At 38.5% G+C, this 26,937-nt stretch overlaps 1 protein-coding gene across 3 annotated transcripts; it reads left to right on the plus strand.

Annotated features, from left to right (window-relative positions):
* Window positions 1-2,638: 2,638 nt before the first annotated feature.
* On the plus strand, window positions 2,639-19,578 carry LOC128234684 (CD63 antigen-like). 3 transcript variants are annotated; one of them, XM_052949088.1, is made up of 8 exons: window positions 2,639-2,765; window positions 5,172-5,315; window positions 6,338-6,571; window positions 7,023-7,097; window positions 8,076-8,183; window positions 13,605-13,817; window positions 14,452-14,535; window positions 16,803-19,578. In XM_052949088.1, exons 2-8 carry the CDS (start codon window positions 5,250-5,252, stop codon window positions 16,866-16,868), a joined length of 846 nt encoding a protein of 281 aa, XP_052805048.1. In that variant the 5' UTR covers window positions 2,639-2,765; window positions 5,172-5,249; the 3' UTR covers window positions 16,869-19,578. The 3 variants fall into 3 exon arrangements, with proteins under 3 accessions (XP_052805048.1, XP_052805045.1, XP_052805047.1); XM_052949085.1 differs by lacking the exon at window positions 2,639-2,765 and adding an exon at window positions 2,792-3,000; XM_052949087.1 differs by lacking the exon at window positions 2,639-2,765 and adding an exon at window positions 3,258-3,413.
* The last annotated feature ends 7,359 nt before the right edge of the window (window positions 19,579-26,937 follow it).

Below are 26,937 nucleotides of genomic sequence, written 5' to 3' on the forward strand. Positions count from 1 at the left end.
CATATGAATGCAGTTATCTGTATAATGTTAGTATTATGTCCCCAATCTGTCATGGTCTTTTAGTACATGAGTATTTACACTCTTGCGAAATGTACCCGCGTACTTCCCCCAGCAACCTTTCAATGCCAATGCAATTTTCGTTTATTTAAAGCTCTTTGTTGAATGCCGCTCATTACTCACTTAAAATAATTAGACAAACTATAAGGTTACAACTTCAATATTAACAACCTTCACGATTCAATCCTAAAAGCTGCACTCTCACAGCTTTACCGTTTTGAAAACTTTTTTTGTTGTCTTGGAATGAGCCAATTTTTGCGTAAATATTAGCAGACCAGTGGTATTAGATTGCTGAATAAAGATCAGATCGCAAATTTACATACTTCCGTTCGAAAATTAATGTTTTATGGCTAAAAGCGTTATATTCGGTTTAGTAAAATGCATGAAACATCAATTTTTGAACTTGAAAATCTGTGATCTGACTTTTTGTCACCAGTCTTATATCACTGGTTTCCATGGATTTTCGCAAAAATTGGCTCAAGACAAAAAATAAAAAAAAAATATATCAAAACGTTCAGTCTGTGAGAGTGCAGCTTTAATTAACTACGGGAAATTAGATATCGATCAATATGAAAATTAAATGTCGAATAATTGGCAAAATACTGTCATCAGATTGGTTCAAAAATTATTTGAACCATTATAGTTTAGGTCTCTTTTGGGAAAAGATACAGTTTCTATTCTAAGAAGCATATATTGATAGTTATATTATGATAACACTATCTGTGCAAAATTCCCCACTATCAAATTCCACAATTTATAAGGAAAATAGATCTGATTTCATTCCATGAACGGTCGGTCATTCAAGTATTTTGAAATCCAATATAGGCGCTATTTTTAGACTGCTGACTACATGCGTTGCTGAAATACCTCATGCAATTGATGTGTTTTGTATTATCCGCACGATTAGGCCACTTATCTGCACGTATCTTTTGAAATACCTGGTTCTAAATATACACGTATGACTTATCGCATGCAAACATGTTTTAAAACAGAAATACAATAGCTTTAAGACAGGACCTACGTATGTAAATGGGTTATAAATGCTGAATCACAGCTTAATATTATTTTATGTGACCTAGCTCTTATATGTTTATATCATCGGACAAAATCCATTTTAAACTATGTCATGGCATGCTCCCAAAAGTATCCACTTTGCCATAGCATAAACAAGATATTATAATTAATAAATGAGGTTGTTTACAAAAATATCAAAACTGATTCTTAAGCTTGTGAAATGACCTTAAATACGAACAAAGCCTAATCATGAAAAGTGTATGACAATAATGTTTTTATAGTGACAAATTTATCGTGCCTGATTTGCGACTCATAATTATGACCTTGTTTTAGACATGACGTACCTTTTGGTTAAAATTCGCGTAATGCACCAGTCATTTGTAACCACGCCCAAAGGTTCGGTGAATAGCGGGGACTTTGACTTTCGGTCAAGCCAATCCCGGGTAAAATCACCGCCCTGCGGAGGCAAACTGCTTGTAAACTCCCCGTCAAACGCCCCCGTCCCCCGGGATACCTAGGTAAGGCCCATCCTCAGCTATTTTCGGCGCGAAAAAACTCACCGCATTCACTCGGCACTGCGGGGCCACCTGGAAGGTAAATACACAGACTATCTCACTCGCTATCCCCGGTAAACCCTCAGATCTTGGGCGTTGTTGTGTGTGTGGAGGGGGGGGGGGGAGGGGCGTGGTAACAATTTACTGGTGCATAACGCGAACAGTTAAGCAGAAAGAAATAAAGGTGGCCCTCTAAATCAAGAGGTATACCTCTATTTAATTGATGAGTGCACCTTCATATTGAGAGGTGCACGCCAAAATTAGATAAAGTTACACCTCTTTTAATGACAGTGCCGTAGCCAGACTTAAAAAACACCGAGGCAGAACGGTCTATGGGGGTCCGGGGTCAACCCCCCCCCCCCGGATTTTTTTCAAGAAGCGTTTTCCTGCATTCTGGAGTATCATTGGTCGATGGTTGGTGTACATTGAGGCAAATGAAATTAATCGATAAAAGTTAATTTTAGAGCTATAGAAATTGTTATACGCCCAAAAAATCACCGAGGCGGTGCCTCGGTGTGCCTCAGTGTAGCTACGGCACTGAATGAGATAAATATACCAGGGGTGGTTCCAGGAATTGACGTTATAGGGGGCGTAAATTAGGGGCGCAACCTTTTGACATGCGTCCCTGCTTAAGAACCGAAAGCATATGGCATTTGGGTCTACTTCCTACTGAAAACAATAATTTGTAGTCGGAAATGTTGCATTATAAGCTTATTATATTTTTTTTTCTTGATTATTGACATTCAATAAAACTTGGACGATTTAAGAGGGGGCGCGCGCCGGGTGTGCCCCCTCTAGATCCGCTAGTGGGTAAATCTCTTAATTCAAGTAATAGACAGAGGTGCATTTCTAAATTAAGAGTGGCCCCTTTTATGTAAATCACTCTTGTGTACGGCGACTTTTAACCCTATAAATGGTACGTCATATATACGTCACATATCAAGGAGCCTTTCAGGCATCACGCGGTTCTCAGTCAGCGGCAGGTGAACATTTCGCAACTCCGCGAGAGAAATCAATACCACCATACCTGGCTAAATTATCCTTCCCACAACGCGCTAGAAACCCATAATCAATTATTCATTGTACAGCGATCTGTAGGATGTGACGCGAATATCATTATTAAAAATATAAATAAACATCGTAAGTACGTATGTATACGTGTGTATTTTGTTACTGCGCTTACTGTTAATATATTCACACGAATCAGTCGAGCGTGTACATTTACTACTCAGGTTTTTGTAAACAAATCAACATTTTAGTGGGAGGACGTTTGCATTCCGGAGCTAATAGCTGTCAAATACGATACATTTACTCGCAATTAGTTTTGTGGGAGACAGTATACTACACGGATTATAATACATATGCTCATAAAAAGGTATTTTTGTTATATTTGATCTGAGAGTATATTTGGTCCAAGGTTTAATTCATTATAATATATATTATTGCTAAATAGAATAGTTAATATGGAACACTGTGGAAGGGTTTATACAAATATAGCATTTGATTGAAATCAATTGATGATACGTTTGAACAACCAGACGTTACTATTCTGTGAAATCTGGGAACCCGGATGATACCAATGGGTATTTTGAAATTTTTAGTGCCTACGTGTTTCTAAATATTTGCTCTTGTTTTCTGCAAAACAATATTTCATAACTAATAGAAGGTAGAAGGATTTTGTTTCAGAAAATTAAGTCGTTATTAAGTTGATTGAGATTTTGAACATTTCATAGGAATTTAAGCAACAAATATATAAAAAATAATACTAATACTTGTGTTGACGTAAAGGTAAGTTTCTCATTTCTTCAGCCAAAATGGTTTATAAAGCTTGAATCAGTGCCAACATTGTTATTTGTGTTATTTTTCAATTAACTGGATTGAAGTAAATCAAGTCAATCAGCTGAGTTAAATAGCTTTTTTATTACGTTCTAGATTATTAATGATATGATATCGAAAATGTTCGCCAAGTTCGCTTTAGAGCTTGTAAAAGTCATTTTAAGAGTACCATTTATACATGCTTCTGTGCGCGGATATTCTTAAAGACCTGTTTAATAACTCTAGTTATTTTGAACAAATATATTATTGGTTTTGAGCAGGTTAGACATACTAGTTATACAATGACAAATCAATATAAGAAAAACTGCAGAAACTGGACTCGAACCAACAACCTCTGGGCTAGTATTCAATATTGGTCTTAATTGGATCTATAAAGAACGATGTAGCTAATCGGATTACTTCGGTTATTAATAACTGAATCTGTTTTAATGGAAAAATAGGAAATAACTGTTAAACTTAAATAAATTGTAAACTATGTGGTACTTCAGTTAGTAAGTTTCAATGCATTGTACATGTCAAGTTTATGTTAGTTTTCGACATTTTTTTTATCCGCTATTTTATCGTACGTAAGACAGCCCCTTTAAGAAAAATGCATAAAACATCAATTTTTGAACTTGAACATAAAAATCTGCGATCTAATTTTTTGTCAGCAGTCTTATATGACTGGTTTATATGAATTTTCGCATAAATTGGCTAGTTCCAAGACAGAAAATTAAAAAAAGTTGTCAAAACGTTCAATCGTCTGTGAGAGTGCAGCTTTAAGTACGTATATATTTATCTCAAGGTTGCGAAACTGAACATACTTTATATTTTACCAGTGTTTTTTTCTTACAGAATAAGGCCACACAAAGTTGATGTCATGATCAATGTTTTTTATCTAGCAGGGGGAGGGGGGAGGGGAGGATGGGGAAGAGGGAGAGAAAAAGGAAGAAGTTGTTTTTGAAATTTTAGGAGCGAGTTCTTGAAATAAAAATTATCTGAATCCAACAGACTAATCTTGTGTACATAGTTTGATTACGTTTTCTAAACATACTTCACAGTTAAATGCATACGAAACTATACATGTCTCTATCTATATGTGAAATCGGAACACCTCGGCCATTATCGAACAGAAGTGCCTTTCTCGAAGCTTGCCGGAGAGTTTTTACGATTCTATATGTGGTCCGAAATCGGGCCATACTTAGAGATACATATGTTTTACATATACACCACCGGTAAATGTCCCTTCTATTTTTTTCAAACTTCCAGCCATAAGTTTACGTGGTTTAAAATCGGTTTGAAACTAAATTGCAAAGACTCTGTTTTATGACAGATTTATTTCGAAAGAAAAAGCCTCAACGTTATCAACTCTAATGGAAAACACGATGTTTCATACGATTTGTTTTATTTCACAGTAACCAATTGTTGATTTTTAAGGATTTTAATCAATTTAATGTGTCCTAAGGTAAATGGGCGTTTGACAAAACAGTTCAATAAGCAATTTTTAATGGGTTTTGGTTAATTGATTGATTAGCAGGGGCGGTCCCAGGATTTAACGTTGGAGAGGGCATAACTAAGTGGCGTAGCCCCACTGGATCCACTGGTGATTAGGTGTTCGTGCTCATTGGCTGTTTTTTGCCCGACCCCTCTAGAGCTGATAAAGCAGGTTTCGAAATACGTTATGGTCGATGCATTTCAATTCTTGTTGTACACTTTTGTCATTTATTTCAGGCGGAATAAAGCCGTTACAAAACCAAACCGGATATCAAACTTCTGATTGGACAAGTTAAACAACATACAATAGCAGCCATGGGTCTCAACTGTGGAGGAAAATGTGGGATGTTCTTCCTGATAACTATCAACGGAATATTCCTGGTGAGTGATACAATAAACAGTGTTGCTAGGTAAACACCGGTATTGATTACCAAGGCTTTGTTCTTATAGCTCAACATTTCATTGTAACATTTTCTGCTGATTATCAAGTCATAAAGTATACAAAGAATACAGAAGTTCGTTGTATTTGATGACTTCTTCTATCCGTCGGCCCGGTTGTCTGCAAGCTTGCAGGGCTGCTGGCTCATTATTTTTTGAATATGTATGCATGTTTGTGTGGATGAGATTCGATATATGGCCCAGAAAGCGGATACATTTACTCAACATCGCGGAGATGCGTTTGTACGATAGGTAATAGATAGATTAAATGAAGTAATATTTTGATGATAAAGAACGAGCTTTTCTCAGTCATTAAACTATTACCTCAGGTCATCTGACTGAATTAGAATACAACCTCATTGGCCGACACATTGTCAACGCCATTTCTGACGTAGGGAGAGTGTATCGGATTTGCAGCAGGCGGACCTTTAAACACCCGGCAAAGTTGAAATTCTTAATGATTAAAGCTGCAATCTCACAGATTTAGCATATTTACAACTTTTTTATATTTTGTCTTGAAAAGAGCAAATTTCTGCGTAAATATCTGCAAACTAATGATATAAGATTGCTGACAAAAGATCAGATCGCAGATTTTCATATTTTTGTTCGAAAATTAATGTTTTATGGCTACAGTATAAGGGTTACTTACGGTTTAAAAAAAATGCATAAAACATCGATTTTTGAACCTAAATATAAAAAAACTGCTATCTAATTTATGATCAGCAGTCTTATATAACTGGTTTCCATGGATTTTCGCAAAAATTGGCTCGTTCCAAGACAAAAAAAAATAAGAAGTTGTCAAAACGTTCAATCTGTTCGAGTGCAGCTTCAAGCCTAGTACTTAATGAAAGCCTAGATATAGTTCTGCAATTTCATTGGCTGAAAATGTAGGTTGTATTCTAAACTGTGTTTTGCACGGTGTTTTAGTTATGTTCGTTTTCTGTACTATTTTTTTCTCTCCGCAGATTTTGGGAATCGCTCTGTTGATCGTGGGCATTCTCTTGAAAGTCGACAGTGACGTCATTGATGATGAAAAAATTGTGTCGACACTGAACGAGGTCCAAATAAACAACCTGAAGCTGGGAAGCCTCGCTTCCAGTCTTCCCGTCATCCTCATCGTCATCGGCGTCATCGTCCTCATCATTTCCGGTCTGGGAGTGTTTGGCGCGTGCTGTAAGAACAGATGCATGTTGGTTGTGGTGAGTCATATCACTTAAAAGCTTTGATAAAGCTTTGAAATTATTTGCAAATGTTTTATCTATTCGTGCAACATGAAAGCCTTCAGATAAAGGAAAGACCCATGTTTTGTTTTGATGGGTCACGTATATGTGCTAACAACTTAATACTATAATTTTATCTTCCGTTATCTTCAGACTTTAGTTCACTTATTTTTAATAAAAGGCAATCTATGTATTTAAAGCAATAAATGAAAATATTAAATGATTAATTACATGGTTTACTGTATTTTTTTTATTAAAATGCCACATGCATGTTAGTATTTTCTTCCAACAAAGCTTTCTTTCTAAACATTCTTTGCTATTACATAATCGGTTAATCATATCCATGCTAAATTAATTCGACGTTTTGTATGTATTCATTGTGTTTAATGTCTTGAATTTAAGATTAATCGATTTCAATTTCTTATTTCAGTACGCAATTATTGTATTGTTGCTGTTGATCCTTCAAATAGCTGCCATCGCTCTGTTCGCAATCATGAAAAGCAAGGTAAAATATCGGTTAGATTGATTTTGACTTGCTTAAAGCAATACTTTCATATTTTGACCAGGTAAAAATGAAAAAAAAAGTCTTCTTTGAAACATATGCTCAGTAATAGTTAGAGGACCTGAATGGGCGGAGTAAACGTAGCGATATTCATTAAGAATTCACTTCAGGTCATCTAACTCACTCATATTCAAAATACACTCGCCAATATTCGTACTTGCACTCGCCAACATTCATTCTTGAACTCGCAGTGTTTGCATGTACTCGCCAACGTTAATACATGTACTCGCCAACGTTAATACATATACTCGCCAACGTTAATACATGTACTCGCCAACATACATTCATACTTGCACTCGCCAACATTCATACTTGCACTCGCAGTGTTTGCATGTACTCGCAAACGTTAATACATACTTACATATTCTAAAATGCAGATTTGCACTACAAAATGGAAAATCTGGCGGTAGCCTATTGGGGAGAACGTCCCTTTAATGGTACATGTTTATCAGCAATAAGACTTTAATGATGGATTTAACTCAGTAAACTTAAACCAGACACTTTTATTTCACTCTATGTATCTGCACTTCAAATCTAGTTTCTTCTTATATGCAAATGCTTACAAAATGCTTTAGAACGTGAAACATTTGACGCTCCATAAATTTTCTTAACCTCTGTATGTCTACTGTATAACTTAGTTATACTCGTTAGTTTAACACGTAAACACTGACATTGAACATTTATCTTCAGCTGGTACAATGCCAAACGGTTGTTATATTTTGGCAACTTGTACATATGAATGTTATATTAAATATTTTCCACATGGTTGTGTTTACATACACGTCGGCGAATAAGTTGGTGTCCTAAGGTTATTTACCTCAAGCTGTTGTAGAGCGCGTCATTTTTGTGTGCTTAACTGTTTCTATTATTGCTCTGTTCATGTGTTTTGTTGATTTGTTATTTAATGTGTTTTTTTTTCAGGTTGAGGATGAGGTTCAAGGCAAGCTCTCTAATTCTCTTGAGAAGAAATACAAGGGCGTGAGCTCCACTGAGGAAATCTCAAAGGGCTGGGACCTTATCTTTATAAATGTAAGTGGTTTCCCTGTGCCCTTAACCAGGTATAGCCATATCAAAGGGCTGGGACCTTATCTTTATAAATATAAGTGGTTTTCCTGTGCCCTTAACCAGTTATAGTCATATCAAAGGGCTGGGCCCTTATCTTTATAAATATAAGTGGTTTCCCTGTGCCCTTAACCAGTTATAGCCATATCAAAGGGCTGGGCCCTTATCTTTATACATATAAGTGGTTTCCCTGTGCCCTTAACCAGGTATAGTCATATCAAATAGCTGGGCCCTTATCTTTATAAATGTAAGTGGTTTCCCTGTGCCCTTAACCAGTTAAAGCCATATCAAAGGGCTGGGCCCTTATCTTTATACATATAAGTGGTTTCCCTGTGCCCTTAACCAGTTATAGCCATATCAAAGGGCTGGGCCCTTATCTTTATACATATAAGTGGTTTCCCTGTGCCCTTAACCAGTTATAGCCATATCAAAGGGCTGGGCCCTTATCTTTATAAATGTAAGTGGTTTCCCTGTGCCCTTAACCAGTTATAGCCATATCAAAGGGCTGGGACCTTATCTTTATAAATGTAAATGGTTTCCGAGTGGCCTTAACCAGTTATAGCCATATCAAAGGGCTGGGCCCTTATCTTTATACATATAAGTGGTTTCCCTGTGCCCTTAACCAGTTATAGCCATATCAAATAGCTGGGCCCTTATCTTTATAAATATAAGTGTTTTCCCTGTGCCCTTAACCAGGTATAGTCATATCAAAGGGCTGGGACCTTATCTTTATAAATGTAAGTGGTTTCCCTGTGGCCTTAACCAGTTATAGCCATATCAAAGGGCTGAGACCTTATCTTTATACATATAAGTGGTTTCCCTGTGCCCTTAACCAGTAATAGCCATATCAAAGGGCTGGGCCCTTATCTTTATAAATATAAGTGGTTTCCCTGTGCCCTTAACCAGTTATAGCCATATCAAAGGGCTGGGCCCTTATCTTTATACATATAAGTGGTTTCCCTGTGCCCTTAACCAGTTATAGCCATATCAAATAGCTGGGCCCTTATCTTTATAAATATAAGTGTTTTCCCTGTGCCCTTAACCAGGTATAGTCATATCAAAGGGCTGGGACCTTATCTTTATAAATGTAAGTGGTTTTCCTGTGGCCTTAACCAGTTATAGCTATATCAAATAGCTGGGCCCTTATCTTTATACATATAAGTGGTTTCCCTGTGCCCTTAACCAGTTATAGCCATATCAAAGGGCTGGGCCCTTATCTTTATACATATAAGTGGTTTCCCTGTGCCCTTAACCAGTTATAGCCATATCAAATAGCTGGGCCCTTATCTTTATAAATATAAGTGTTTTCCCTGTGCCCTTAACCAGGTATAGTCATATCAAAGGGCTGGGACCTTATCTTTATAAATGTAAGTGGTTTCCCTGTGCCCTTAACCAGTTATAGCCATATCAAATAGCTGGGCCCTTATCTTTATAAATATAAGTGGTTTCCCTGTGCCCTTAACCAGGTATAGTCATATCAAAGGGCTGGGCCCTTATCTTTATAAATGTAAGTGGTTTCTTTAAGGCCTTAAACAGTTGAAGTCACATCAAAGGGCTGGGCCCTTATCTTTATAAACGTAAGTGGTTTCTTTTAGGCCTTAATCAGTTGAAGTCATATAAAAGGGGTGGACTCTTATCTTTAAAAAATGTAAGTGGTTACTTTAAGGCCATAACCAGTTAAAGTCATATCAAAGGGCTGGGCCCTTATATTTATAAATGTAAATGGTTTCCGAGTGGCCTTAGCCAGTTATAGTCATATCAAAGGGCTGGACCCTTATATTTATAAATGTAAATGGTTTCCGAGTGGCCTTAACCAGTTATAGTCATATCAAAGGGCTGGGACCGTATCTTTATAAATGTAAGTGGTTTCCCTGTGCCCTTAACCAGGTATAGTCATATCAAAGGGCTGGGCCCTTATCTTTATAAATATAAGTGGTTTTCCTGTGGCCTTAACCAGTTAAAGTCATATCAAAGGGCTGGGACCGTATCTTTATAAATGTAAGTGGTTTCCCTGTGCCCTTAACCAGTTATAGTCATATCAAAGAGCTGGGCCCTTATCTTTATAAATATAAGTGGTTTTCCTGTGGCCTTAACCAGTTAAAGTCATATCAAAGGGCTGAGACCTTATCTTTATAAATATAAGTGGTTTCCCTGTGCCCTTAACCAGTTATAGCCATATCAAAGGGCTGGGACCTTATCTTTATAAATGTAAGTGGTTTTCCTGTGGCCTTAACCAGTTAAAGTCACATCAAAGGGCTGAGACCTTATCTTTATAAATATAAGTGGTTTCCCTGTGGCCTTTACCGGTTAAAGTCATATCAAAGGGCTGAGACCTTATCTTTATAAATATAAGTGGTTTCCCTGTGCCCTTAACCAGTTATAGCCATATCAAAGGGCTGGGACCTTATCTTTATAAATGTAAGTGGTTTCCCTGTGGCCTTTACCAGTTAAAGTCATATCAAAGGGCTGAGACCTTATCTTTATAAATATAAGTGGTTTCCCTGTGCCCTTAACCAGTTATAGCCATATCAAAGGACTGAGACCTTATCTTTATAAATATAAGTGGTTTCCCTGTGGCCTTAACCAGTTAAAGTCACATCAAAGGGCTGAGACCTTATCTTTATAAATATAAGTGGTTTCCCTGTGCCCTTAACCAGTTATAGCCATATCAAAGGGCTGGGACCTTATCTTTATAAATGTAAGTGGTTTTCCTGTGCCCTTAACCAGTTATAGTCATATCAAAGGGCTGAGACCTTATCTTTTTAAATGTAAGTGGTTTCCCTGTGCCCTTAACCAGTTAAAGTCATATCAAAGGGCTGAGACCTTGTCTTTATAAATGTAAGTGGTTTTCCTGTGGCCTTTACCAGTTAAAGTCATATCAAAGGGCTGAGACCTTATCTTTATAAATATAAGTGGTTTCCCTGTGGCCTTTACCAGTTAAAGTCATATCAAAGGGCTGGGACCTTATCTTTATAAATATAAGTGGTTTCCCTGTGGCCTTTACCAGTTAAATTCATATCAAAGGGCTGAGACCTTATCTTTATAAATGTAAGTGGTTTCCCTGTGCCCTTAACCAGTTAAAGTCATATCAAAGGGCTGAGACCTTATCTTTATAAATATAAGTGGTTTCCCTGTGGCCTTTACCAGTTAAATTCATATCAAAGGGCTGAGACCTTGTCTTTATAAATGTAAGTGGTTTCCCTGTGACCTTTACCAGTTAAATTCATATCAAAGGGCTGAGGCCTTATCTTTATAAATGTAAGTGGTTTCCCTGTGGCCTTTACCAGTTAAATTCATATCAAAGGGCTGGGCCCTTGTCTTTATAAATGTAAGTGGTTTCCCTGTGGCCTTAACCAGTTATAGCCATATCAAAGGGCTGAGACCTTATCTTTATAAATGTAAGTGGTTTCCCTGTGGCCTTTACCAGTTAAATTCATATCAAAGGGCTGAGACTGTGGTTTCCCTGTGGCCTTTACCAGTTAAATTCATATCAAAGGGCTGAGACCTTATCTTTATACATATAAGTGGTTTCCCTGTGGCCTTTACCAGTTATAGTCATATCAAAGGGCTGAGACCTTATATTTATAAATATAAGTGGTTTCCCTGTGCCCTTAACCAGTTATAGCCATATCAAAGGGCTGAGACCTTATCTTTATAAATGTAAGTGGTTTCCCTGTGGCCTTTACCAGTTAAATTCATATCAAAGGGCTGAGACTGTGGTTTCCCTGTGGCCTTTACCAGTTAAATTCATATCAAAGGGCTGAGACCTTATCTTTATACATATAAGTGGTTTCCCTGTGGCCTTTACCAGTTATAGTCATATCAAAGGGCTGAGACCTTATATTTATAAATATAAGTGGTTTCCCTGTGGCCTTTACCAGTTAAATTCATATCAAAGGGCTGAGGCCTTATCTTTATAAATGTAAGTGGTTTCCCTGTGGCCTTGACCAGTTAAATTCATATCAAAGGGCTGAGACATTATCTTTATAAATGTAAGTGGTTTCCCTGTGGCTTTTTACCAGTTATGTTTAATCTTTTTACATAAGTATGTTTCTTTCATTGCTTTAAATCACGCCATTTATCTATTAACATTTCACTCCATTTTAATGTACCTTTATCAAGTATGCTTGGTTTTATTAAACAAATAATCTGATGGAAAGCAAATATTAAAACGGCAACTATCTAAAACTGGTCAAACGAGTTATCTGAGGTCAGAAATTTCAACTGGTAGAAAGAAACCTATGTTTCAATTTGATTATATAAATGACGGTATTTAATCAAGATACATCCGTGTTGATTTTCTTGACGTTTATATAAGGTGTAAATACTCTTATTTACCGACCTTTATGTAACCAATAATCACTGGTAATTAGAATCAGTGACACTGACAGTAATGTTTACAAATCATTTTAATTAGATCAGTTGACATATATGCGTTTTATTTTTGTATATGCATTGTATGTCTGTTCGTTTTATTCTAACGTCTTTCTTGCTAATTTAATTACTTACGACGTTTTACTTGATCTACATAAATGTACATGAGATTTAACATCGTGAAATATTTTCATTCATTTACCGAAAATTAAACTAGATGTCGAATAAGTATATACAGCAACTCGACATCTAGTTTATTTTTCGGTGTAATATTTTGCATTAAATCACTTGAAACCCCTATATATGATGTATTGTATATTTATCTGTCCACGCGTTCCATTGCTTTCTATGTGTTTTGTAAAAATATCTCTTGAATATATCTTGATCAAACGCAGCCATGCTAGTTTTTTCGGTCCCTTAAATCTCTACAAAACAAGACAAAACAAGCTTGACAGACGTCATTATAGTAATAAGCAAACACATGGTTGTTTAGAGATAGTCGAAATAACATAAAGAACATAAATGCTTTACCTTTCTGATAAAGTAAGTGAAAGTGAAAACCATAGACGTTTTCTGTGTTCTTTTAAGTAAGGTGAACTAGATATCCTATATCACTTGTTATGTTTGATCTTCAGGTGTATTACCAGTTATGCACCAGTCAATTGTAACCATGCCCCCCCCCCCCCCCAGGACCGGGGGAATACCGGGGATAGCCGGGGAAATTTACCTTTCAGGTGGACCCGCAGTGCCGGGTGAATGCGATGGTTTTGTCTTCGCTTTAAATATAGCGGGGAATGGGCCTTAGCTAGGGTCCCTGGGGTGCGGGGGCATTTGGCGGGAATTTTACCAACTGTTCGTCCTCGCAGGGCGGGTATTTTAGCTGGGGTTGGCTGGACCGAAAGTCAAAGTCCCCGCTATTCCCCGGACCTGGGGGCCGTGGTTACATTTGACTGATGCATTAGTGAAACAGTATTAATGACTATATGATTCATGTTCCCGCTTGTCGTTTACCAGTTCCAGTGCTGCGGTGTTAAAGCAGTTGTCCCAACGGCCGTCAGCAACGACCAGGAATTCTACTCGGGCGAGGCCGATTCCTTCTGGGCGAGAAAGACGCTGAGCGACAAAGTGCCCGCTAGTTGCTGTGTGGCCGCCACTCAGGAAAACTTCGCTACGTACACGGAAGATGCATGCACTCAGCTTACTGATGCCAGCAAATACCGGACAAAGGTATTGGATTTTGATAATTCGTACCCATGTATATTTAAATGACAATCATTCCTTATATACACTTATTCTAAATAATTTTATAAATAAAAAATGAATAACATATTATAATTTGTTTAAAGCTGCACTCTCACAGATTTACCATTTTTACAACTTTTTTATCTTTTGTCTTGGAAAGAGCAAATTTTTGCGTAAATATCTGCAAACCAGATTGCTGACAAAAGATCAGAATGCAGATTATTATACTTCCGTTCGAAAATTAATGCATAGAACATCAATTTTTGAACTTAAATATAAAAATCTGCAGTCTTATTTTTTGTCAGCAGTCTTATGTAACTGGTTTCCACGGATTTTCGCAAAAATTGGCTCGTTCCAAGAGAAAAAATAAAAAAAGTTGTCAAAACGTTCAATCTGTGAGAGTGCAGCTTTAAAGGGAACCATGATAAGGTTTGATATGAAATATTGTATGGGAAATTTAGGATTGTACGTGTTCTATATCCAGTTTTAATCGTACCCGTAGTCAAAGAAAATAGTTCAAGAGTTAAGCTGATAATTAGATAGTTGGTTCCAAATAAATTAGTTGACATACCATAGTCTATGTCTAAACGTTTGTATTTTCATTCTATTTCTGTCCCAGGGTTGTTACCAGGCGATCAAAGATTACATTCTGAAATACCAGGCAGCGGCTATTGGCATTGGAGTCGCGCTTCTGATTATCGAGGTAAGCACTCGTGGTTTCTAAGGTACCACTTATCCCTAATGATCCAGTAAGGGGGACCTGTAAGCACTCGTGGTTTCTAAGGTACCACTTAACCCTCATGATCCAGTAAGGGGGACCTGTAAGCACTCGTGGTTTCTAAGGGTTCTCTTAACCCTCATGATCCAGTAAGGGGGACCTGTAAGCACTCGTGGTTTCTAAGGGTTCTCTTAACCCTCATGATCCAGTAAGGGGGACCTGTAAGCACTCGTGGTTTCTAAGGTACCACTTAACCCTCATGATCCAATAAGGGGGCCCTGTAAGCACTCGTTGTTTCTAAGGTACCACTTAACCCTCATGATCCAGTAAGGGGGACCTGTAAGCACTCGTGGTTTCTAAGGTACCACTTAACCCTCATGATCTAGTAAGGGGGACCTGTAAGCACTCGTGGTTTCTAAGGGTTCTCTTAACCCTCATGATCCAGTAAGGGGGACCTGTAAGCACTCGTGGTTTCTAAGGTACCACTTAACCCTCATGATCCAGTAAGGGGGACCTGTAAGCACTCGTGGTTTCTAAGGGTTCTCTTATCCCTTGTCGCCTCCAAGGGAATCTCTAAGCCCTCTAGGTCTCTAAGGGGACCTGTTAGCCCTCGTGGTCTTTAAGGGTACCTGTTAGCCCTCTCGGTCTCTAAGGGGACCTGTTAGCCCTCGTGGTCTCTCAGGGGACCAGTTGGCACTCGTGGTCTCTAAGGGGATCTCTATGCGCTCGTCGTTTCTATGGGGACCTGCTAGCACTCTTCGTCTCTAAGGGGATCTCTACGCACTCGTGATCTTTAAGGGAATCTCTACGCACTCGTGATCTCTAAGGGGATCTCTACACACTCGTGGTCTCCAAGGGGATCTCTACGCATCCTTGGTCTCTAAGGGGATCTCTACGCACGCAGGGTGGTCTCTAAGCGGATCTCTACGCACTCGTGATCTCTAAGGGGATCTCTACGCACTCGTGATCTCTAAGGGGATCTCTACGCACTCGTGGTCTCCAAGGGGATCTCTACGCGTCCTTGGTCTTGAAGGGGATCTCTACGCACGCATGGTGGTCTCTAAGGGATCTCATCGTACTTGTTGTCTCTAAGGGGATCTCTATGCACTCGTGGTCTCCAAGGAGATCTATACGCACTTGTGGTCTCTAAGGGGATATCTACGCACTCGTGGTCTCTAAGGGGATCTCTACGCACTCGTGATCTCTAAGGAGATCTCTACACACCCGTGGTGGTCTCTAAGGGGATCTCTACGCACTCGTGGTCTCTAAGGGGCCCAGTTAGCACTTGTGGTCTCTAAGGGGAACTCAACGCACTCGTCGTTTCTATGGGGACCTGCTAGCTATCGTCGTCTCTAAGGGGATCTCTACGCGCTCGTGATCTCTTAGGGGATCTCTACGCACTCGTGGTCTCTAAGAGGATCTCTACGCACTCGTGGTCTCTAAGGAGATCTCTACGCACTCGTGGTCTCTAAGGGGATATCTACGCACTCGTGGTCTCTAAGGGGATCTCTACGCACTCGTGGTCTCTAAGGAGATCTCTACACACTCGTGGTCTCTAAGGAGATCTCTACACACTCGTGGTCTCTAAGGGGATCTCTACACACTCGTGTTGGTTTCTTAGGGGATCTTTAAATCCTCGTGGTCTCTAAGGGAACTCGAAGCACTCGTTGTCTCTAAGGGGATTTCTAAGCCCATGTGGTCTCTAATGGGATTTCTATACCCTCGTGGTCTCTAAGGGGATTTCAAGGACCTCGTGGTTTCCAATGTGATATCTAAGCCCACGTGGTTTCTAATGGGATTTCTAAGCCCTCGTGGTCTCTAAGGGGAGCTCTAAGCCCTTGTGGTCCCTAAGGGGAGCTCTAAGCCCCGTGGTCTCTAAGGGGGTCTCTAAGCCCTCGTGGTCTCTTAGGGGATCTCTAAGCCCCCGTGGTCTCTAAGGGGATATCTAAGCCCTCGTGATCTCTAAGGGGATCTCTAAGCCCTCGTGGTCTCTAAGGGGATCTCTAAGCCCTCGTGGTCTCTAAGGGGACCTCTAAGCCCTCGTGGTCTCTAAGGGGATCTCTAAGCCCTCGTGGTCTCTAAGGGGATCTCTAAGCCCTCGTGGTCTCTAAGGGGATCTCTAAGCCCTCGTGGTCTCTAAGGGGAGCTCTAAGCCCTCGTGGTCTCTAAGGGGAGCTCTAAGCCCTCGTATTTTTCATACTTTATTCGATGATAGTTTACAACTCTGTAAATGTATTTTTATTTGTTTTCAGCTTATCGGCATCATATTTGCTTTCGTGCTGTGCAGGGCTATTGGCAAGTCGATGGACATCGTGTAACAGACCAACAAACAGTCCACCGTCCTGCTTGAAATCGGCCTAAGCCATAATGGAACTTACGTCATAAATATCATAGAAGTATACAGTGTAAGAACGGAATATCACGGAAATCAATCCCCGCAACTACGCAAGATAATGGTTTATTAATTTATGTTCTGTCTATGTGTATATATACACAGTTTAACTTGTTTCTATTTTTAAAATATTCATTGAACAGTTAATACAATAGACTACATTACTGGACTGGTAAAACTAGGATCATCATACAACATTACTACTTTGGTTAAATCATCTGTGTTAACAGCTTTATCATGTTTATACACGCAAAAAAGGTTTTCCATTACATATTGATATATCTATATAATTTCCAAACTTGTTTAAGTATAAAGTGTATCATATAATTATTATTCATTGCGTAGTTTTCGCATCAACGAGTAAATTGAAGACTCACATATTGCTTTAAACTTTCGTTTTCCATCAATTGCTTTACTTCACTACACCTACTTGATGTGAGAAATACAATAAGGCCTAATATGTTTTACGAGAAAGTGAACAGTTTTAAGGTACATTCCGATGTTCATTAACATTAATATATTAACATGATAATATCAGTAAATGAGGGCTGATCAAAATACGGGCACTTGTGCTTTAATTCAAAACTATTTAAGCAAAAGCTTTCTATTAAACTACACATTATCTGTATTGTCAACAAAATCTTGAACCAACAATCAATGCAATATTGGGCTAATTTCAAGTATACAAGTCACAGACGCAAAGTAGAAGCTCTCTGGGCTTAGGTTTGCGGGCCCCTGTTTCTCGGGCACCTGTTTCCGGGCCCCAGTTTCTCGCGCCCCGTTTCTGGAACAACCTTAAGTTACTTATCGATCTTAGAACATTTATTTTGTTTTTGTTGTTTGCAACTATTATTCTTTTTTTAAAAGTTGAGTGAATTGTTAAGAAAATTATGTTTAAAATAATCAAACCGTACTATATTTATCTCGTAAAGTCAAGCTAAATTATTAATTTGTCGAAATAAAATAAGATATTCATGCCTGTTAATTCTGAGAGTATTCGATGAATTTGGGCCGGTAGTTTTTACCACCCCTCAAACACTTAAAGCCATGGGCGTTTCTAAAGTTGGAGCCAAAGTGCATGACGTTCCTCCAGCAGAACTGATAGCTCTGTATCCTCCATCTGTTGTGGGCGTACAATGTATACCAATAAAGCGAGAAGTACGAATGAAAGTTCACATCATACGGGGTATAAGTGTGACAATGCTCAAACAAGCATAAACATCATCGCTGGCCCAATTTCTCGAAACAACTTAAGCTTAACAGGCTTACGTAGCTTATTTCACATAGCCAAAATACATACTTAAATTTGATTTCGGTTAATGAAAAAAAATATACATGCATGAGATTATCATCGACGTAATTCCTATTTATTTAAAGTCTAAAATCTCTAAAAAAGAAGAAAATATTACACAAATTATAGGAACACACAAATAGCGAGATTAGATTAATCCTGTTATAAGGGATGTAAGATGTTTTGATAACTTTGGGCCATTGATGCTTACATTTTTTATCTTAAGGGTTGAATTATTTTTCCAAAGAAGTAACTTGCTTTCATTCAAGGACATCTTTTTTCATTTTTGTTTGTACAGCTAAACTTTCAAGATAATTACGTCATTTTTAATGATTGCTGTATTTGTTAGCAAACCACACTTGCCCACTTATTTCACTCTCTTCACCATCTTGTAACGCAAACTTTATACCAATTTTCAGACTCAAATAACTTTTTTTCTGATTTGATATCCCTGCATGTGTTTTGTTAAGCTTGAATACATCTGAATTACGGGCGTGTACGCATGTTTATTTTACCCTCGCTAAATCTGGATGACTCAACAAGTACTTTCTCTGGGCGTAGGGGGAAAAATGGGAAGAAAAACGATCGCCATGTCTTTACAAGTTTCCCTAAAACTGTCATTTCAAAACATGTTGTTTGTTTTTTGTGGTCATTTTCCCATTGTAAACTATGTAGAGATATACCACAAACTATAAATAAGGAAAAGGATGAGACTTAATCATCCCTTGTTACAGCACGTTATCTTGCGGCTTTGTATGGAGTACCCGGGGCGCCAAATCTGGCATTACTCGGTATTCAGAATCTCATATATTTAAATATTAATTGTTACGCAGGATTCAATACGCATTAAAGATGAGTCGTTACGCGGGGGTGAGGGGCGTGTTACCCTCAATGAAAGAATGTTATCAAGATAATCACATGACAAGCCTTTTTCACTCTGTCATTTTGACATGACAAATTCAGGTTTTGGTATACAAGCGTATTTGCATGGAAAATGGTGGTGGTAGAAAAAGCTTACACGTAGATTTAAATTTAGGATTTATTTGTTGTTGTTTTTTTATTTATTAGTTAACGTTTATCTTGCCATTTCTTTTTGTAAACTGAAACTTTTGAACACTTTTTTTTAATAAAATAGTTATATCATATCAAGCCCTTTAATATTTAACATTTATGCTGTTTCAAAGTTATTGTTAAAATATATAATATCAAGCCTTTTTATTTTTGAACCATCTAAAGCTTATGCATTTATCAAACTTGAATATCTGATATTACTTTTGTTTTATAACGTTTATATGTGTTGATGTGTACATATGTGTATTTTGTGTAATAAAAACGTGAAAAAATAGCCAAACCGTTCAAGTGCACTTTTTTGACTTGTCGTAATAATGCAATGTGCACACACAGAGAAGGACAATTGTTGGAATTAATGCGTATTTACTTCTGAAATAAATAATGACCAATGTATCAACCAGCTGTATGCAGTAATTCATTATGTTTCGATCAATTCAGCAATACACTTGTAACTAAATGTACAGAGGAAATAATACTAGTTAAGTCATTCCGATTGTCAAGTGTTAACATCCCGATCACTGATCAATGAGTTGGTGGTGTTATAGTGAATTTGTTTTTTCGAACGAAATAACATGCTCGTATGAGTTTGACTCACTCTAACAGAGAGAAACCCATTTCTCATATAGCGAGAGTTACATACACACACTGTATATGTGATTTGATATTTTCTTAATTAACGCTGCACTCTCACAGATTGACAGTTTTGACATGTTTTAAATATTTTGTCTCAGAATCAACTAGTGTTGGCATAAATGCCTTCAATTCAGTCATATGAGATAACCCACAATATAACAGATCTCAATTGTTTAGAAAACTGCTGGAAATGTCATTTTTTTTCTTAAAGTGTTGGTTACGCTTGAAAATATGAGACTGTGAACTGATCTGTTGTCAATGGTTATGTATCCCTGTTTTCCAGACATTTACGCCAACAATTGGCTCATTCCAATACAAAAACATAAAAAAGTTCATAGACTGTCACTCTGTTAGGTGAAGGAGACCAATGTGTGATGGTTTTCGTATCAAATGTCCATATCTCACACGTATACGAACATGTGGTAAGTTTTACAGAAATCTTCGCGTTTTATTCTCCTTGACCAAAGTCATTTCGTATAAGTTCAGGCAAGATGACTCAACTAAAGTCAGTGGGGGCAGAATGCATTCCAGGACTTCAGTTTCGTTATGTTACCCATCCATATTTCGTCCTTGGCCCAAATGAGGTGTATAAAACTAACACTGCGAACGTCATCCGTTATCCCAAATGAAGAACCAACAAGGAAGATTTCCTCATGGACAGTGATACCAAAAGCAAAACAGGATTATCTTGTTGCCAAATCAGGTATCTCCAACTTTAACAAAGAGGGCATTTTTTTGTTTTTATTTTTGTTTTCCGGCAGCTTGATTGATTCTTATGCACCAGTCAACTGTAAGCACGGCTTTCCAGGTCAGGGTGTATACCGGGGGAAGCCGGGGAAACGGGCCGTGTTTTTACACACCAGGTGGCCCCGCAGTGCCCGGTGAATGCGGTGGTTTTGTCTTTACGCCAGATATAGCGGAAAATTGGCCTTATCTAGGGTCCCTTGGGTGCGGTGGCATTTGGCGTGTTTTACCAGCAGATCGCCCCCGCAGGGCGGCGATTTTGCCCGGGTTTGGCTGGACCGAAAGTCACAGTCCCCGCTATTCCCAGGACATGGGGGGGGGGGGCGTGGTTAAAAATGACTGGTGCATTACCGTCAAAGAAGAGATGAACAGAATAAACGTTTTTGAATCATAATCAGTGCTTATTATGTTTAGTCACAAACAGATATAGTTACTACAGGCTGATTGTTCAGAACTTAAATTTTAAATTGTGAATGCTCTGAAAATTTAATGGATACACTTGTGATCTGCTGTATTTCTCACAAGGTTATACAACTGTTTCAATATCCTTGTCATATTTAAAAATGTGAGATCATAAACTTATATCCCACGATCAGAAGTTAACAACGATGTCGTTAATCGCGTTGTTAACGTTAACAAAGATCAGAAAATCGACTCATTATCTGCCATAAATTACCTTTGCAACCATCTCTCCATATTTCTTGACACTAGTGAATACGGGTGTCGTTTCTCCTTCAATTCTCAATTTTAATGTGGTGCACTCCGACGTCCTGTTTCATTGGTATGATGCATGCCAACAATAACTACAATTTCACACGCCTTTATATATCAAAATGGGGGTATCTTTTCCTTGAAAAAAAAACAATGCTCTAAGATATGCCCACTATACCAATTTTGAAACAGTTTTAGTAGTTTAACGATTACCTGTTACCCACCCATGAATCGAACATGGATGTAAAAAGACTGTATGATTGTACACCGGATGACCTCCCTTGACACACCGAACTACACCTTTGTTTTGCACGCAGACTGGTTCTATAGACCACACCGGATGACCTCCCTTGACACACTGAACTACACCTTTGTTTTGCACGCAGACAGGTCTTACAATCCTATACTATATCAACTATATGAAATAAAAAGTATGGCCATTAATCGTCTTTAAGGAGAATAATACAAGAATATGAATATTTAAGGAGTCTAGCTATTATGCGACATTGAATCGAATATGCGTACATACATAAAGCAATTAAGGCCTGCTTGCAAAACACAGGTGAAGTTTTGAGTCAAGGGAAGTCATCTGGTGTGGTCTTTAGGATCAGTCTGCGTGCAAAACAAAGGTTCAGTTCTGTGTGTCAAGGGAAGTCATACGGTGAGGACTATAGGGCCTGTCTGCGTGCAAAACAAAGGTGCAGTTCTGTGAGTCAATGGAAGTCATCCGGTGTGTACTATAGGGCCTGTGTGTGTGCAAAACAAAGGTGCAGTTCTGTGTGTCAATGGAAGTCATCCGGTGTGTACTATAGGGCCTGTCTGCGTGCAAAACAAAGGTGCAGTTCTGTGTGTCAAGGGAAGTCATCCGGTGAGGACTATAGGGCCTGTCTGCGTGCAAAACAAAGGTGCAGTTCTGTGTGTCAAGGGAAGTCATCCGGTGAGGACTATAGGGCCTGTCTGCGTGCAAAACAAAGGTGCAGTTCTGTGAGTCAATGGAAGTCATCCGGTGTGTACTATAGGGCCTGTCTGTGTGCAAAACAAAGGTGCAGTTCTGTGTGTCAAGGGAAGTCATCCGGTGTGGACAACCACCTGTCGGCGTGTAAAACACGTTGTGTACACACCGGTCTTACTGACCTGTGTGAAAGCACTCTAAGCATGATGGGAACGCACTACTTTTTCAAGATGGCGGCTTAAACACGGAAGTGTCAGAATTATAAAATTGTAAAGTGAAAAACAATTCAATTTAAACGCCGTTTGTGTGATCTACTGCAGATATTGATAATAAGCGAATAGAGAGTTACGAAGGGCGGATTAATGCAGATTTTAATCAGAATTTTTGTTTATATGATAAAACAAAGTCAGGCAATGCCAGTAATGTAGGAAAGACTGCCATGTGCAAGGAAACACTCTGAACTTACGACAGATTTCGAAAAAAAAATAAATCCCTACCTACCCTACCTAGAAATTTTGGGAAGGTTACCCTAAACAAACAATTATTTTTTTTGGCCTTATACAAATACAGAATGAGCCTTTTATATACATATACTTCTGGTTTAGACCCAGGGGTAAAATTCAGGATATAATTAAAAAGTTATGTAATTTATTAAGTAATTGTCCATAAGGGGACCTGCTAAGCATACACTGACAAATGAAACATTTTATCTACAGAAATTACCATTCAAGTATCATGTGTGCTTCATCAATAGCTATGCAGGAAATGATTCCTTCTCTTTCCATTGCACTCAATAGACGGGTTCCATTATCATTGCTAAGTAGTGCTTCTGGATGTGCGTATATCAATGTGTATGTCCCTTTAATAATGTCATCTAGAGGCACATTGACAATACTTTGTCCCTGTTGAACAGTGTCTTCATAATCAGAATTGTCTGCGTGCAAAACAAAGATGCAGTTCGGTGAGTCAAGGGAAGTCCCGGTGAGGACTATAGGACCTGTCTGCGTGCAAAACAAAGGTGCAGTTCTGTGAGCCAAGGGAAATCATCCGGTGAGGACTATAGGGCCTGTCTGCGTGCAAAACAAAGATGCAGTTCGGTGAGTCAAGGGAAGTCCCGGTGAGGACTATAGGACTTGTCTGCGTGCAAAACAAAGATGCAGTTCGGTGATTCAAGGGAAGTCATCCGGTGAGGACTATAGGACCTGTCCGCGTGCAAAACAAAGATGCAGTTCAGTGAGTCAAGGGAAGTCCCGGTGAGGACTATAGGACCTGTCTGCGTGCAAAACAAAGGTGCAGTTCGGTGAGTCAAGGGAAGTCCCGGTGAGGACTATAGGACCTGTCTGCGTGCAAAACAAAGGTGCAGTTCGGTGAGTCAAGGGAAGTCATCCGGTGAGGACTATAGGACCTGTCCGCGTGCAAAACAAAGATGCAGCTCGATGATTCAAGGGAAGTCATCCGGTGAGGACTATAGGACCTGTCCGCGTGCAAAACAAAGATGAAGTTCTGTGTGTCAAGGGAAGTCACCCGGTGAGGACTATAGGGCCTGTCTGCGTGCAAAACAAAGATGCATTATGTCTGTCAAGGGAAGACATCCGTTGTGGACTATAGGACCTGTTTGCGTGCAAAACAAAGGTGCATTTTGTGTGTTAAGGGAAGACATCCGGTGTGGACTATAGGACCTGTTTGCGTGCAAAACAAAGGTGCATTATGTGTGTCAAGGGAAGTGATCCGGTGTGGACTATAATGTCTGTCTGCGTATTAAACAAAGGTGCAGTTCTATTGTGGTAGTCATCCGGTGTGGACTATAGGACCTGTCTGTGTGCAAAACAAAGGCGCGCTTCGGTGAGTCAATGAAAGTCATCCAGTGTGAACTTTACGACCTTTTTGTGCAAACAAAAGTGCAGTTCTGTCAGCTAATGGAAATCATCTGTTTTGGACTATAAGAATTGTGTCCGTGCAAATCTAAGGTGCAATTCAGTACATCAAGGGAAGTCATATTTTGATTTTGCTTCAGTTTTTTATTTGATATAAGCTAAATGTCATTATCGCAAAAGGGATTTCCATATAACACAGAAGCTAGCGTGTGTCAGGGCCTCTGTTTCTACTTCAAAATATGAGCAAATGTTTTAAGCTCCCAATTTTATTCAAACGCGGTTACCTCTCTTCAACTAAGAATACAATACAAGTTGTTTATAAAAGTAACTCCCCACGGACAGAGGACCTAATCGAAAAAGCAGTTTTAAGAATGTTCTTTCAAACTTAATATGGTATTATATTTTATCAAAAGAGATTTTTTAATCTTAAGAACATTGTCCGACAAAAGAATATTTTGAAATTAATACAAATACAAATGGGATTGTTTGCAATAGTGATCTTAGACAAACATAGCCTCGACGTGCAGTTAGTGGAAATGTATCGTATAATGTCGTTTTGAGAGTAATTTCAAATTATACGTTATGTCTTAGGAAACCAACGGCCCGATAAAAATGAAATGTGCTTTTCATAGGCTTATAACATTTAAAATGCATAGATTGAGTTTGAGTGCGCATTTGTGCGAATTGACTTGTCAAGGTTAGAATGTGGATAACGTTTTAATGTAAATATCTTATGCGGATTGCAGATATGGTCATATGTTGAAGTCTGCACGACGCCGCCTCTGACAACGTTGCCGCCCCGAGTTGTAAAATGTATCATGGGACATGTACAGCGAAATACTACAGCCTAAAACTGAATTCTGTGTATGAAGCCTGAACATTTCATGCCTTAATTTGATAATTTATTCAATGTTAATCTTTTTTGTGCATTTTTTTCGAATCAATGTTTTTTATTGATCATTGACCTAAGTATTCTCTTTTAGCCTTTCCCTTAAGCGTATATTTATCAGAAGGGCATGACTAATTTAAACAAGATTCTGTTGAAAATGCCCAAGGATCAAGGCCCATCTGACACGAGAGCAATACAAAGTCACATGACAACGCTAGCAAATTTTGTTTTCAGTTACTGATAGAGGTACAGACTTGAAAGGGTCGGCGAAACAATAGAATAATTCACTTGAATTCTACACATTTGCAAAGTCTGTGTATTCACAAAATATTGTGTTGTGCTTAGTATAGCGTCCAACCAATCTTCATAACTCTGAAAAAAAATCGTTAGTCGTGGCTTTCGTCAATGGCTCTGGAAATCTTCGTAAGTCGTGGTTTCCACTCATGACTCTTTTGACCTTCATTAGTCGTGACTTTTGTCCATGACGCTGTTAAACTTCATAAGTCGTGGTTTCAATCTATGACTGTAAACCTTCATAAGTTCATAAGACCTTTGTAAGTCGTGGCTTCCGTCTATTACTCATTAAAGATATTTAATGAGCATATAGAAGGCGGACTTTTCTACCTTCTGTACCCTGTACATAGGAGTGTATGTTGGAAGTATATTGAAGTGACCGGCATGAGCATCAACAGAATCAGAGCACTCTTCGGTCTAACAAACAATAAGTAACAGATTTTCTGTGCATGCTGATAAAACAAGGTCTTTAACATTTCTTCATCTTTGATTTCAACAAAGACATGTGGCTGCTGATTACACATATTAGCGACACTAGAAGAAAATCGATGGAGAGTGAATGTGCCTTGGCCATCTCAAGCTTACAGGAATGTCCTCTTGTTGATCATTCTGACAACTTGGCAACAATGCCACGACAGCACCTGTCAGGTTTTCTATACATTGTAAATGCGTATTTAGCACCAGGTAAGATGGCTTCCCTACGGTAAATCGTTAAAACATGGAAAACATTTAATTCATAATACTGCTCTGGTTGCTTACATCTGTAGCAATTTAATAGAGTCAATATATACAAATAAGGTTACGAAAGACCATTTGGAACAAGACATCTTACAATTGCTGTATATTATCCAACAAAACATGCTTTTTCATAAAACTGAAAGTGTTCCTTATCAATGAAGAAATACTGTGTGTTTGGGTAATGTTTTTAGTATTTGTTTGATGGAGAACAAATGAGTGTCCAAATCGAGTGTAGGACAAAATCCCCCGGACAAAATCCCTCCCACTCATTTTAGTATAGGTGGACAAAATCCCCCCGGACAAAATCCCTCCAACTCATTTTAGTATAGGTGGACAAAACCCCCCTTATCAATTTTTAAAAGCGGACATAATCCCTCCAATCATTTTTATAAGGCGGACATGATTACGGGTCATGATGAGAGATTTATTTTGTTTCATTATTTGTTACGTGTGCCAACTTTCCATAAGCAAGTCATTCTCTATCCTAACGAAATTTACATTTGAAGCATGTTTTATCCAAATATCATATCACTTAAACGATCTTTGATGTTTTGGAGAGGGCCGTGCCCAATCCCTTTGCATGTTTGATAATTCATTATTTGTCTAAAATTCAATGTATAAATGTCCATGTTGTATTGACTGTTTCATTGTATTTACATTCATGCAATAAAATATTATTAAATTGAATTAACTTAACGATCACTCGACGTAAACTGTTCGACTCGGACACCAAGTCAAGGTTATCATTTTTATTAAAAAAGATCCTTGCAAATCAGGAAACAGTTGACGTAAAAATAC

Source organism: Mya arenaria, chromosome 5 (genome assembly GCF_026914265.1).
Source record: "Mya arenaria isolate MELC-2E11 chromosome 5, ASM2691426v1".
NCBI classification, from domain to species: domain Eukaryota; kingdom Metazoa; phylum Mollusca; class Bivalvia; order Myida; family Myidae; genus Mya; species Mya arenaria.